The sequence below is a fragment of the Lithobates pipiens genome, unplaced genomic scaffold (genome assembly GCF_037356315.1).
Source record: "Lithobates pipiens isolate NorthernLeopardFrog02 unplaced genomic scaffold, aLitPip1_a1.2 Scaffold_18, whole genome shotgun sequence".
Lineage (NCBI taxonomy): Eukaryota > Metazoa > Chordata > Amphibia > Anura > Ranidae > Lithobates > Lithobates pipiens.
Window position 1 is genome coordinate 274,113,255 of NW_027507758.1, and position 13,014 is coordinate 274,126,268.

The 13,014-nt window shown below is 43.9% G+C and overlaps 1 protein-coding gene across 1 annotated transcript in view; it reads right to left on the bottom strand.

The window, feature by feature from the left end:
* Positions 1–5,238: 5,238 nt before the first annotated feature.
* The window catches only part of PKIB (cAMP-dependent protein kinase inhibitor beta), a 244,814-nt gene continuing 237,038 nt past the window's right edge, over positions 5,239–13,014 (bottom strand). The window contains exon 4 of the mRNA XM_077487017.1: positions 5,239–6,049. Coding sequence (XP_077343143.1) covers positions 5,976–6,049 — 74 coding nt within the window. The 3' untranslated portion in view covers positions 5,239–5,975. The remainder of the gene's footprint in view (positions 6,050–13,014) is intronic.

Here is a 13,014-nt window from a genome sequence, read left to right on the forward strand (position 1 = left end):
GAAATGCTGTTAGCTAACATGTCACTGATCCCTAAACCCAATAAGAATCATAATTTACCTCAAAACTTTAGGCCAATTTCCGTGATAAATAATGATATCAAAGTATTTAGCAGAATCTTAGCTGACAGGCTAGCAAAATTTATCCCTTCTCTAATTTCTCCCTTCCAGTCTGGGTTTATTCCACATCGTTTTATCACTGACAATATACGCCTTGCCTCCAATGTTATCCAGGATGCCAACTTGTTCTCACGTAAGCTCCTCCTGTTGAGTTTAGATATACAGAAGGCATTTGACAGTGTTACATGGAACTATTTAGACGCACTTTTGCCTCTCATGGGCTTTCAGGGCAGCTTTCTGGCAGGATTCCATGCCCTCTATAATAATCCTATGACTCGCATTAAGTTGCCCGGCTGTAACTCAGAATTTTTCCCCATAGGTAAAGGCACTAGACAGGGGTGTCCCCTTTCCCCGTTAATCTTTGCCTTAGCCCTGGAGCCCCTCGCAATTGCTCTCCTTAGACATCCTGATATCACTGGTTATACTAAGGGGTCCGAAACGTATAAATTTTGCATGTATGCAGATGATGTTTTGATGTTTATTACTAACCCTCATGTCTCTCTCCCTAATCTTTTCTTGACTCTGTCTCATTTTGAGAAAATCTCTGGCCTGTCCATTAATGTAAATAAATCTGTGGCCCTCCCTATAGGCTTTACACCCAATGATTTGGCCCTTATTAAACAAAACTACTCATTTACTTGGGCCTCCACCCACATTTCTTATCTGGGGGTTGGTCTCCCCGGGAATTTCAGGGACCTCTTTGGGGTCAATTATCCCCCACTGATTAGCAAACTTAAAAACACCCTGAGAAGTTGGCTTTCTTTACGTATCCCCTTTATAGGTCGTATCACTGCCCTCAAAATGGTCATCCTGCCCAGGTTGCTTTATCTTTTTCGTTCTTTACCGGTTAAGCTCCCTAAGAGCTTTCTCCTTGACCTGCAGTCTCATTTCAATAGGTTTATTTGGAACAGTAGACCCCCCAGGTTTGCGAGAGGGGTACTCTATAGATCTACGAAAAATGGAGGTCTGGGGGTGCCCCAGATTTGGTTGTACTACCTTGCCTGTAGATTTACTCAGCAGGCACAGTGGTCGATCCCTAATTCTAAGGTCCCCTGGGTGCGGTTTGAGGGTGACTCGATCACTCCATTCTATCTCCCCGGCCTTATGTGGTCTACCAATCATCCCCTCCTGACTTTAACCACACGCAATACTATAGTGGCGGATTGCCTCCAATTGTGGCACCGCTTCAGACAGAAATACGACATCACACTGGGGCGCTCTTTAGGGGCCTCCTTCCTAGGCGACCCTAGGTTCCCCCCGGCTTATCTCCATCCTGAATCTTTCGATATTTGGGTCCGTTGTGGTCTTACCCAGCTGAAAGACTTTGCGATGGGCCCCGACTTTGTTCAATTTTCGACTCTGCAGGCCCGGCACCAACTCCCGGACTCTGAATGCTATAGATACTTGCAGATACGCCACTTCTTCCTCTCCCGGTACGGACTCCGTCCTCGGGCACAGCTCACTGTCTTTGAGAACGTGTGTTTCAATTTCCCACGACAGAGGGGTTTGATCTCTCTGATGTATAGGGCCCTTGAGGGACAGTCGGAGTGCCAGTCCCTTCGATATAGAGCTCGCTGGGAGGAGGAACTGGCTTTGGAGACGGGAGTGGTGGACTGGGAGGAAGGTTGGAATAACATGCGCAAATGCACCAGATCCCTGACTGTTAGGGAGACGGCCATCAAGGTTCTCACTAGGTGGTACTATACCCCGGTACGCTTGCACCAGATTTACCCCCTTACATCCCCTAACTGTTTTAGAGGATGCAATCATCCCGGCACCTTTGTACACATTTTTTGGGATTGTGACTTAATTCGCCCTGTCTGGCAGGAGGTCTTAAGGCTGATGGATGGATTCGCGGGCCGAACACTGTCCCTCTCCTTTCACCACTGCCTTCTATTCCAGACCCCCCCCGACACCCCTAAACATTTTATAAGACTAGTGCACTCTATCTGTGTTGCTGTGCTGTGGACTATCGCTCTTAACTGGAAATCCCCGTCTATACCTTTAGCACAGGTTCTCACTCGTATTGATCAGATTATGCTGTCTGAAAAGATCTTTCACACTCTACATGATACTGAACACATCTATGACCTTAAATGGAACCCATGGTTCCTGTTCCGTTTACAGAGATGATCGCACCTTAGGTTTTTCCTTTTTGCTTCTCTTTTCTGTCTACTTTTTCTCCTCTTTTCCCTTGTTTCGCTCTGCTCTCCCTCCCCCTTCTCCCTGTCATGATCTTTCTTTGATAATTGGGTTATGATGGTCAGCTCGTTACCTTGTCACTCTCGTTACTATTATGATTAATGGTTGGAATCCATGACCTATACAGGGTATCATTTATCTATGGTTGGCCTTGCAGGGCTATGTCATGTGTTTATTACTTTTGATCACCTGGTCTTCCAACATTTTATGCCAATGTTGAAATATGATGCTTTTTGCTGACTTTGTATTTCTGTTAATAACTTTAATAAAACTCTTTTGAAAACAAAAAAAATAATGTCGCCAGGATATCAAGCCGCTGCACGCCCCTGGGGGTGCACGTCGCGGTGATCGTCGTTGTTGTGTGTCAGTCTGACACACCGCAACTCTGATCCAGGTAAAGAGCCTCTGACAATACAATTTATTCAAGTGCAAAGTAAACAAATGCATTTATAAAACCATAAAAAAGTTCCTACGCTTTCATAAAAGCTGGGTTACAAAATATACACATTAAAAGTTTAAAAATTAGACATGCCCATGCAAGGGCAAATACTCAAAGTGGGCTATACTTTGCTACTTTTAGCCCACTTTAAGTATTTGCCTTTGCATGGGCATGTCTAATTTTTAAACTTTTAATGTGTATATTTTGTAACCCAGCTTTTATGAAAACATAGGAACTTTTTTATGGTTTATATATGCATTTGTTTACTTTGCACGTGAATAAATTATATTGTCTTCATCCTAGCGATTGATCACACGCCTTCCTCCTCTTTCTTTTTTTCCATTCAGCCTTCCTCAGATCACCCCCAGCTCAGTTTAGGCAGCGGGACACGTACGATCAACTGCCACATTCATTTCTAATTTTTCTTTACCCCTCTCCCCCTTTTTTTTTCCAAAAAAGGCCTACCATGGTATATCAATAACGCCTTAGGGAGCGTGGGAGAAATTCTTTCTTTGTTTACCTTGTAAAGTGTCTCTGACAGAGGCTCTTTGCCATGTGATCAGCCGTGTCCAATCACGGCTGATCACGATGTAAACAAGAAGAGCCATTGACCGACTTTTCCTCACTTGCGTCTGCCAGACGCGAGTAGAGGTGAGCTGATCGCTTACTCCTCTGACGGGGGGGGGGGGGGTGTCTGTGCTGGTTGATTATCAGCGCAGCCCCCCCAGGGTGCCCACACTGGACCACCAGGGACAACACCAGGACCTCCAGGGATGCCCACTGTGACAGACCTAGCTGGGACCGAGGCTCTTGGAGGGGACTGAATGCAAGCCTCTTGCCTTGTGATTATGGGCCCTCGCATTTGGGGGAACTGTGCTCTTTGTGAGCTGTATGCCTGTGGACCCCTGAGGTGGTTTTACTTGGATTCAGGTCCGTGCCCCCCCCCCCCCCCCCCCAAGACACACAGACTCTGGATATGTAAATACCATGTTAGCAATAGACTGAATCACACTATTGGGACACAAACTCTTAGATGCTAATATCCTTAACTCCAGCCACCTGTCTGTTGTCTTGTAAATGAGTCTAGTCTGGCTTGACACAGATTCTAAAGAGTATTTCACCTATTGTTGTTTTGTTGTTTGTGCTAATTAACCTGCAATTGAATGAAGGAGTCCAGTGTTGATTAGATAATTAGCTCATGCTAATTAGGTTAGGTTTTAGTCACCCCGTTGTATATATTTTGTGAGAGATCTCAAGGTCATTTTCCTGGTGTACTCCAAGACTGGTGTTGTCTAGTTCTTGGGGGTTCCTATAGCCAGATCCATTGGACTTGTGTTCCAGGACTTAGGAAGCTGTATACTGACGGAAGCACTCAAGCGGAGTGTGGGGGATGTTCCATCACACCCACCACTAGACACCACCAGGTATGCCACCCATGGCCACCAGAGATGTCAATCATTGCCCACAATGGATCCCAATCAGTGCCCACAATGGGAACCACTGATTGGTAGGCATTATTGTTTGGCACTGATTGGCATCCATCAGTACCATCCATTAGTGTACATCAGTGCCACCTATCAGTGCCCATCTGTGCCACCTATCTGTGCCCATCTGTGCCACCTATCTGTGCTCATCCGTGTCACCTATCAGTGCCCATCAGTGCTGCCTTTTAGAGCCTATCAGTGGCACCTATGTGTACCCAGCAGTGCTGCATATCAGTGCCGCATATTAGTGACCATCATCAGTGGCCATCAGTGCCACCTCATCGGTGCCCATCAGTGCTGCCTTATCAGTGCAGCCCCATCAGTGAAGGAGAAAACATACTTATTTACAGTTTTGTAACAGAAACAAAAAAAAACATTTTTTTTTTCAAAATTTTCATTTTTTTTTATTTGTTTAGCAGAAAATAAAAATCCCAGAGGTGATCAAATACCACTAAAAGAAAGCTCTATTTGTATGAACAAAATTACAAAAATTTTGTTAGGGTACAGTGTAGCATGACTGCGCAATTGTCATTCAAAATGCGACAGCACTGAAAGCTGAAAATTGGTCTGGGCAGGAAGGTGTAAAAGGGCCCGGTATTGAGGTGGTGAAGTATGGCTAAAATCTGTTGCATGGCTTTTGAACTGCATGGGGAAATGTATTGAGGTTATTCCTGGCAACAGAAGTTTTAGCTGACTGTACATCTGTTATATACATGTACTGGGACTACAATGCTGTCATTACATAATAAAGTGCCATGTTCCACTTCATTTTCTCTAGGCATATTGTATTTTGAATTATTAGCAGATGTACAGCAACTGCACAGAATGTTACTCCCAGCTGGGTTATAAATGCCTCATGTAAATGTGTTCATCTGGCTTATAAATCAATGTTTTATTTATAGCAGTAATCCTGTTAGGCGAACACTTTCAGGATAAAAGAGAAAATAGTCATAGTTCATCTCTCATCACCCAAGAAAGACACGTTCAGAATTACAATTAATCCACAGCAATGCCAATATCACTTTTATTTTCATATTGAACAATTGAAGTCACAAACATTGCTACAGTGTTGGACAACGTAACACACAGAAATGCAGCTCTTAGTTGCTGGCTACTAATTCTGTCAACCTTTCACGTGACTTTTCTTTTTTCCCTGGACACTTTTTAGGTTATGGAACTGTCACATAGAAAATGCATGACATAAGGCACTGAGACATTGGTTGCCTTGATTATTATTATAATTTTTTTTCCTATTTTGCAAAGACAAATAGCTGGAACCATATCATAGGGTGACCTAATTCTTTCAATGATTTCTAACAACACGTTAAATGATAGGTGTGAGACATGGTGATATAAGTAAGGAAACACCCGATTAGCTGTCCTCAAAACAAATAACTGTTCCATTTTCTTCTAGAACAAAAACAAAACATATCGTTTATGCCTTGTCCTCCGAAAGTTGGTGCTTTTAGGTTTAGAGAGTTCAATAAACTTGCTTTGTGAAATATAACCCACGTAACATTCTTTGTCATATAGCTCTTTCCTACATGTGTTTCAGATCTAGACTATATCCATCTAGAGTAGAAAATATATTTCTATATTTCAGCAAGAGAGCTGAGTACCAAGAGATATATCATTCCCACATTAATATGTTGCATAGTCCGCGCACAGCCTGCCGATTAGAGCACATCAGTGCTGCTTCTCCCAGCAAAAAAAATTCCCATTCAGGATCACGTTCAAGTATCTGATTTTTCTTCTGGAGTTTCAGCTGGGGTTTCTCCTGAAGGTTCCCCTCCTCCTGCACCATCATCTAATAAAAAAAAGTAATATAATTAGTGTTTTGGTAATGTACTTATCAAGCATTCAAGTTTTCGTTGCAGGACAAAGTAGAGGCATAGTAGAGGGGCCAACAGATGGAACTGAAGTGGGGAACTAGTTACCTGACATTATGGTTGCCACCTCGTCCCTTTAAACCCGAACACATATTAATTACACAGGTTCTGTGGCTGATTAAGGTGGTAATTAAACTCACTTGGTGCCTTATCTGCATTTAATTAGCCTCAGAACCTGTGTAATTCAAAGGTGTTCGGGTTTAAAGGGATGAAATGGCAACTCTACCTGACATATCCAGAAGTGTGTTTGATGCAGAAGATTTATTAATCAGCTTAGGTCTTGTATAGAGTAAAGACCAATGGTGCAACAGGTAAGTTTTAGGCCCCTATCAGATGGGGCCAACTCCGTCCCGATCAGCAGGTGATCCACTCACAGATCCCCTGCTGATCAAAGCAGAGCGAGTGGATGACACATCCATGTCTGCTTCGTTTCTACAGAACGGACATGGACAGAGTTCTTTCTGGTCTAAGGGTGGGCTGTTCATTTACACCCTACTACCCTTTGTTCCAATCCGCCTAAATGGAGGACGACGGATCCCCTTCCATTGTTTGGTCTAAAAAACTGACAGGTGGACCGATTGGGCCCGCTTGTGAAAGAGGTGTTAGACCTTTTCTTAAAATGCAGTCGTTGTTTTAACAAGAAACTTTTTAGGCTTCACTGCTGTTGGTAAACAGATGTTTAGGAGCAGTTGGGTGTTTTTTTCAGCTGCTCCTGAACTCTCCTCTGTGTTATCTTATGAGTTCACGGAAGGGAGTTTAACAAGACCCATGGCCACTCATTAAAATTAGAAGAAAAGGTTTAACCTTAAACTACGTAGAGGAGCTCTTTACTGTAAGAGCGGCAAGGATGTGGAATTCCCTTCCACAGGTGATGGTTTAGCATCAATAGTTTCAGGAGCATCAATAGTTGATGGGGAGCATCAATAGTTTCAATAAACTATTAGATAAGCACCTGAACGGCCACAACATACAGGGATATACAAGTTAATACTGACATATAATCACAGACATAGGTTGGACTTAATGGACTTGTGCCTTTTTTCGACCTCACCTGCTATGTAACTATGTAACTATGTAAGTACATGTACACAGGGTCATTTATAGTAGTTTCAAGGCATTTGAGGTTAGAAGGATTTTTTGTAAAGTGGAAAAATGCGTTCAGGATGGATGTTCAGAGGCATTTGAAATGCCAAATGCTTGTAACAGCTTGTAAACACGTGTAAATGCAGTAACTCGCGTTTAGCCATATTTTCATTTACAGGCGTTTTTAATGGAGATACATTTCTGACCATTTACAATGTAAAAAACACTTATAAGTGCAAACGTGGAATTTAAAAGCAACACAATGGGCATTTTTAAACGCTGGTCACTAGCTATCAGGGATGAGCCGAGCACCCCGCAGTTCGGTTCGCAGCAGAACATGCGAACAGTCAAAACATTTAAAGTCGATGGGACACGAACTTGAAAAATCAAAAGTGCTAATTTTAAGGGTTAATATGCAAGTTATTTTCATAAAAAGTGTTTGGGGACCTGGGTCCTGCCCCAGGGGACATGTATCAATGCAAAGAAAGTTTTAAAAACTGACTTTTTTCCCGGGAGCAGTGATTTTAATAATGCTTAATGTGAAACAATAAAAGTGAAATATTCCTTTAAATTTCATACGGGGGGGGGGGGGGGGTGTCTATAGTATGCCTTTAAAGTGACACATTTTTCCCTTGGTTAGAACAGTCCCTGCACAAAATTACCTTTCTAAAGAAAAAAAAATCTAAAACTACTCTATAATGAACTGTCGGTCCCGGCAATACAGATAAAAGTCATTGAAAAAAAAACGGCATGGGGGTCCCCCCAAAAATCTATACCAGGCCCTTTGGGTCTGGTATGAATATTAAGAGGATCCCCGAACCAAAATTGAAAAAAGAATTGCATGGGGGTCCCCCAAAATTCTATACCAGGCCCTTCAGGTCTGGTATGGATATTAAGGGGAACCCTGTGCCAGCTTTCTTTTAAAAATGGCGTAGGGGTCCCCTTCAAAATCCATACCAGACCCTTCAGGTCTGGTATGGATTTTAAGGGGAACCCCATGCCAAAATGTAAAAAAAAATGGCGTGGGGGTCCACCCAAAAATCCATACCAGACCCTTATCCGAGTACGCAACCTGGCAGGCCGAAGAAAAAGAGGGAGGGACTAGAGAGCACCCCAGCCTCTCCTGTACCGTACCAGGCCCCCCAAAGCACCTTGTCTCCATGTTGATGGGGACAAGGGCCTCATCCCCACAACCCTTGCCCTGTGGTTGTGGGGGTCTGCAGGCAGGAGGCTTATCGGAATCTGGAAGCCCCCTTTAACAAGATCCCGCCCCCCTGTTTGAAATGGTAACGGGTACATTGTACCCCTACCATTTCACAAAAAAGTGTCAAAATGTTAAAAAACCACAGTACACTTCTTGGGACAAGTCCTTTATTAAAAAATAAAAACGTTCTACAAAGTCCATTCATCTTCTTATCTCGCTACGCCGACAGACCGAAAAAGAAACCTCCAAAAAAATGCACCGACCCGCCTCCTCTCAGGTGACAGTTGTTTTATAACTGAGGGCGAGGCCACGCGGTGACGTACCCGGGTGACCCCGCCCCCCTCTGACACACAGGGTCTTCTCTATGGCTTCCCTGTGGCGTCAGTGGGGGACGGGACCACTCATTTACATACCCGGGTGACCCCGCCCCCCTCCGCACGGGGGCCTTCCCAATGGCTTTTATGTTACCATTTCAAACAGGGGGGCTGGGATCTGGAGGTCCCCTTGTTAAAGGGGGCTTCCAGATTCCAATAAGCCCCCGCCCACAGACCCCCACAACCACCGAGCAAGGGTTGTGTGGATGAGGCCTTTGTCCTTATCAACATGGGGACAATGTGCTTTAGGGGGCTACCCCAAAGCACCCTCCCCATGTTGAGGGCATGTGGCCTGGTATGGTTCAGAAGGGGGGGCACTCTCTTGCCCCCCTCTTTTCCTGCGGCCTGCCAGGTTGCATGCTCGGATAAGGGTCTAGTATGGATTTTTGAGGGGACCCCCATGCCATTTTTTTTAAATTTTGGTGCCGGGTTCCCCTTAATATTCATACCAGACCCAAAGGGCCTGGTATGGATTTTTGGGGGGACCCCCATGCTGTTTTTTTCAAGGACTTTTAACTTTATTGCCGAGACCCAACAATTCCCTATAGCCTCAAGTAGTTTTACATTACTTTTTTTCCTTTAGAAATTTAATTTTGTGCAGGGACTGTTGTAAACACAGCAAAAATGCGTCACTTTACAGGCATACTATAGACACCCCCAGGTATGAAATTTAAAGGAACATTTCACTTTTATTGTTTCACTTTAAGCATTATTAAAATCACTGCTCCTGAAAAAACATCAGTTTTAAAAACTTTTTTTTGCATTGATACATGTCCCCTGGGGCAGGACGCAGGTCCCCAAACACTTTTTATGACAATACCATGCATATAAGCCTTTAAAATTAGCACTTTTGATTTCTCCCATACTTTTAAAGGGTGTTTTGTGGCTTTCGAATTTGCTGCCAACACCTCTCACTGTTCGCTATTTGGCTTACGTTCGACTCGAACATTGGGCTCATCTCTATTAGCTATCAAGTTCCATCATTCAGGAGGAGTTTTAAAACATCTCATGTACTTGTAGCCTAAACTAGCTACAGGGTTTCTTTAAAGTGATATTAAAGTCTCTTTTATTATAAAAAATAAATAACAAACATGTTATACTTACCTGCTCTGTGAAATGTTTTTTCACAGAGCTGCCGGGATCTTCCTCTTCTCGTGTCCCACGTCGGCACTACTGCTCCCCCCCACCGAGTGCTCCACAGTGCTCCACAAGAAGATTGCTATGGGGGCAGCTGAGCCACTGCTCTGTGTGTCCATTTAGACTCAGTGCTGCAGCACGGCCCACCCCCTCTGTTACCTGATTGACTCACTGGTTGTGATTGACAGCAGCAGGAGCCAATGACTTCCACTTTTTCCAAAAAACAATCAGGAGTGCGAGTCCCCAGAGAAGTAAGGCTCTCCTGGACATCGCTAGATCAAGAGGAGACTCAGGTAAGTATTGGGGGGCTGCTGCACACAGAAGGTTTTTTACCTTTATACATACAATGCATGAACGTAAATACCAATGTGCCTTTACAACTACTTTAAACTTAATGAGTACTTTACAATTTTGTTCGATCATTTCTTGATAGTTGTTGCAAAATGGCTTATGCATAGAGTTCTAAATTTTGTAGATGTGATAAAAAAAAGGTCAAAGCTTTTTCTATAATTTAGTAGTGAATGGTTAAAATCCCATTCTTGTGTTTATTATGTTGTCTGTATCCTGTTTGGGAGACTTCTCTTATCTTCCTGTGGGAAAACACAACAGAAAGTAAAAGGATTTTTTTTGGAAGTGAGAGGATATTCACCCATAGACAGCTGTTATCCAAACAGGTGTTTGTCCTGGAAGATTGCTCCTCACCTCTTAGAACAGCAACAGCCATGACATTTTGGATTCCTCAGCACTTTCTGTCCTTTGAATTGCATTGATCTATACTGATATAAATTACCAGATTCCCAATTTGTTTAAAGTGCTTCCAAAGGATAATTTTTTTCCCCTAAAATAAAAAAGATGTTCTACTTACCTGTATTGCACAAAATGGTCCCTTACCTCCTCTTCTGGGGTTCCTCAGCTGGTGCTCCCTGCTTCTCCTCTTTTCTGAGTACACCCTAAGCAAGCCATGTGTTATGGGAGCACCCATGCGGGAACACCTCTGAACCACTCCGTGTGCATCTGTAGACACACATAGCAACAGCGCGGCCAAGCTATGCCCCACACTCCCTCCTCACAGGTTTTGCTGACAGCAGCAGGAGCCTATGGGCCCCCATTCTGCCTGTGTGTCCTGTGAGAAGAGGAGGAGAGAGCAATACTGCTGCAAACTGGCATAGTGCTGGAAAGAGAGGGGACTGCAGGGAATGCATTAAGGTTACATTTAAAAAAAAATTTAGAACCACTTTAAATTACATTGGTGAGGCTTAAAATAACAATATGGTCTCCAGAGAAAAAATTTAGCAAGCGTAAAAAGGCTCACTTTATGGAAGATAACGGTTATAGGACACGGTAGCAGTAATATTTAAAAACAATATTTTATGATTGGGTTTCTGACTTTCAACTGTAATATCCAGTGCATCATTTAATATGATGATTACCAGTAGTGATGGCCGAACGGTTCGCCCGGCGGTCGTTTCGCGGCGAATTTCCGACTTTCGCCGTCCGCGGGTTCGAACGCCTTTTTCCGTCGTTCGCCCCGGCGGACTTACGTGTTTAATGTATACAAGAACTTTAACCTTTCGTGACACGTTTATCATGTGTTACAGGACAACCAATTGAGACATGACAGCTCATGGACACTTGGACATTCCCCCTAACCTATAAATACACCCGATCCGGTGGCCATTTTACATTCTTTCTTCTGTCACTGTAGGGAAAGGATCCTGTGTGGAGTAGGGACAGAGAAAACGCTAGCTATTTGGTACACAAAAGTTCTTTTCAGGACTGGTATAGGTGTTAGGTCAGCAGCCTGAGTTTCTTTTGTCAGTTTAGATAAAGGGACAGAGCGCTGTATGCTGCTATTTTAGGGACAGCTCAGCCAGATTAGTCTTTCTTCATCATCATCATCATCATCATCATTAGCTGTTACTATCAGGTCCACAAAAGAGCTGTTCCAGCTAATCGTTCCAGCCTACTCTTTTTTGCCAATTTGTATAGGGACAGGCAGGAAGCAGTGTGTCAGGCAGTGAGGATAATTTTAAAGACTTGCTGTTACTATTAGTTCCACAAAGGTTCTTTTCAGGACTGGTATCAGTGGTACGGTAATAGGCTTGTACACGTATAATATTCTTTCTTCCAAATATAGAAAGAATATTATACTTGACTGCTGCCCTTCTGCTGCAGTCTGCTAATCATTCACAACTCACTTGTTCCACAAAGCTCTTTATCAGGACTGGTAACTTGGTCTGTCTAGGGTGCTACGGTACATAGGCTTGGGTGCGGTACAGTCTGCTGTTCTGTAAGGACCGCTATCGGTCCACAATACATAGGGTTGCCGTGCACTACTGCTGACCGCTGCCCTATACTGCAGCAGTCCTTCATTGGTATAGGGACTGACGTACAGTCTGCTAATCACTAACACACAACCTGCTTGGTCCACAAAAGTTCTTATAAGGACTGGTAACTTGGTATAGGGTGCTACGGTACATAGGCCTGAGTGCGTTACAGTCTGCTGTTCTGTAAGGACCGCTATCGGTCCACAATACATAGGGTTGCCGTGCACTACTGCTGACCGCTGCCCTATACTGCAGCAGTCCTTCAGCGGTATAGGGACTGACGCACAGTCTGCTAAACACTAACACACAACCTGCTTGGTCCACAAAAGTTTTTATAAGGACTGGTAACTTGGTATAGGGTGCTACGGTACATAGGCCTGAGTGCAGTACAGTCTGCTGTTCTGTAAGGACCGCTATCGGTCCACAATACATAGGGTTGCCGTGCACTACTGCTGACCGCTGCCCTATACTGCAGCAGTCCTTCATTGGTATAGGGACTGACGTACAGTCTGCTAATCACTAACACACAACCTGCTTGGTCCACAAAAGTTCTTATAAGGACTGGTAACTTGGTATAGGGTGCTACGGTACATAGGCCTGAGTGCGTTACAGTCTGCTGTTCTGTAAGGACCGCTATCGGTCCACAATACATAGGGTTGCCGTGCACTACTGCTGACCGCTGCCCTATACTGCAGCAGTCCTTCATTGGTATAGGGACTGACGTACAGTCTGCTAATCACTAACACACAACCTGCTTG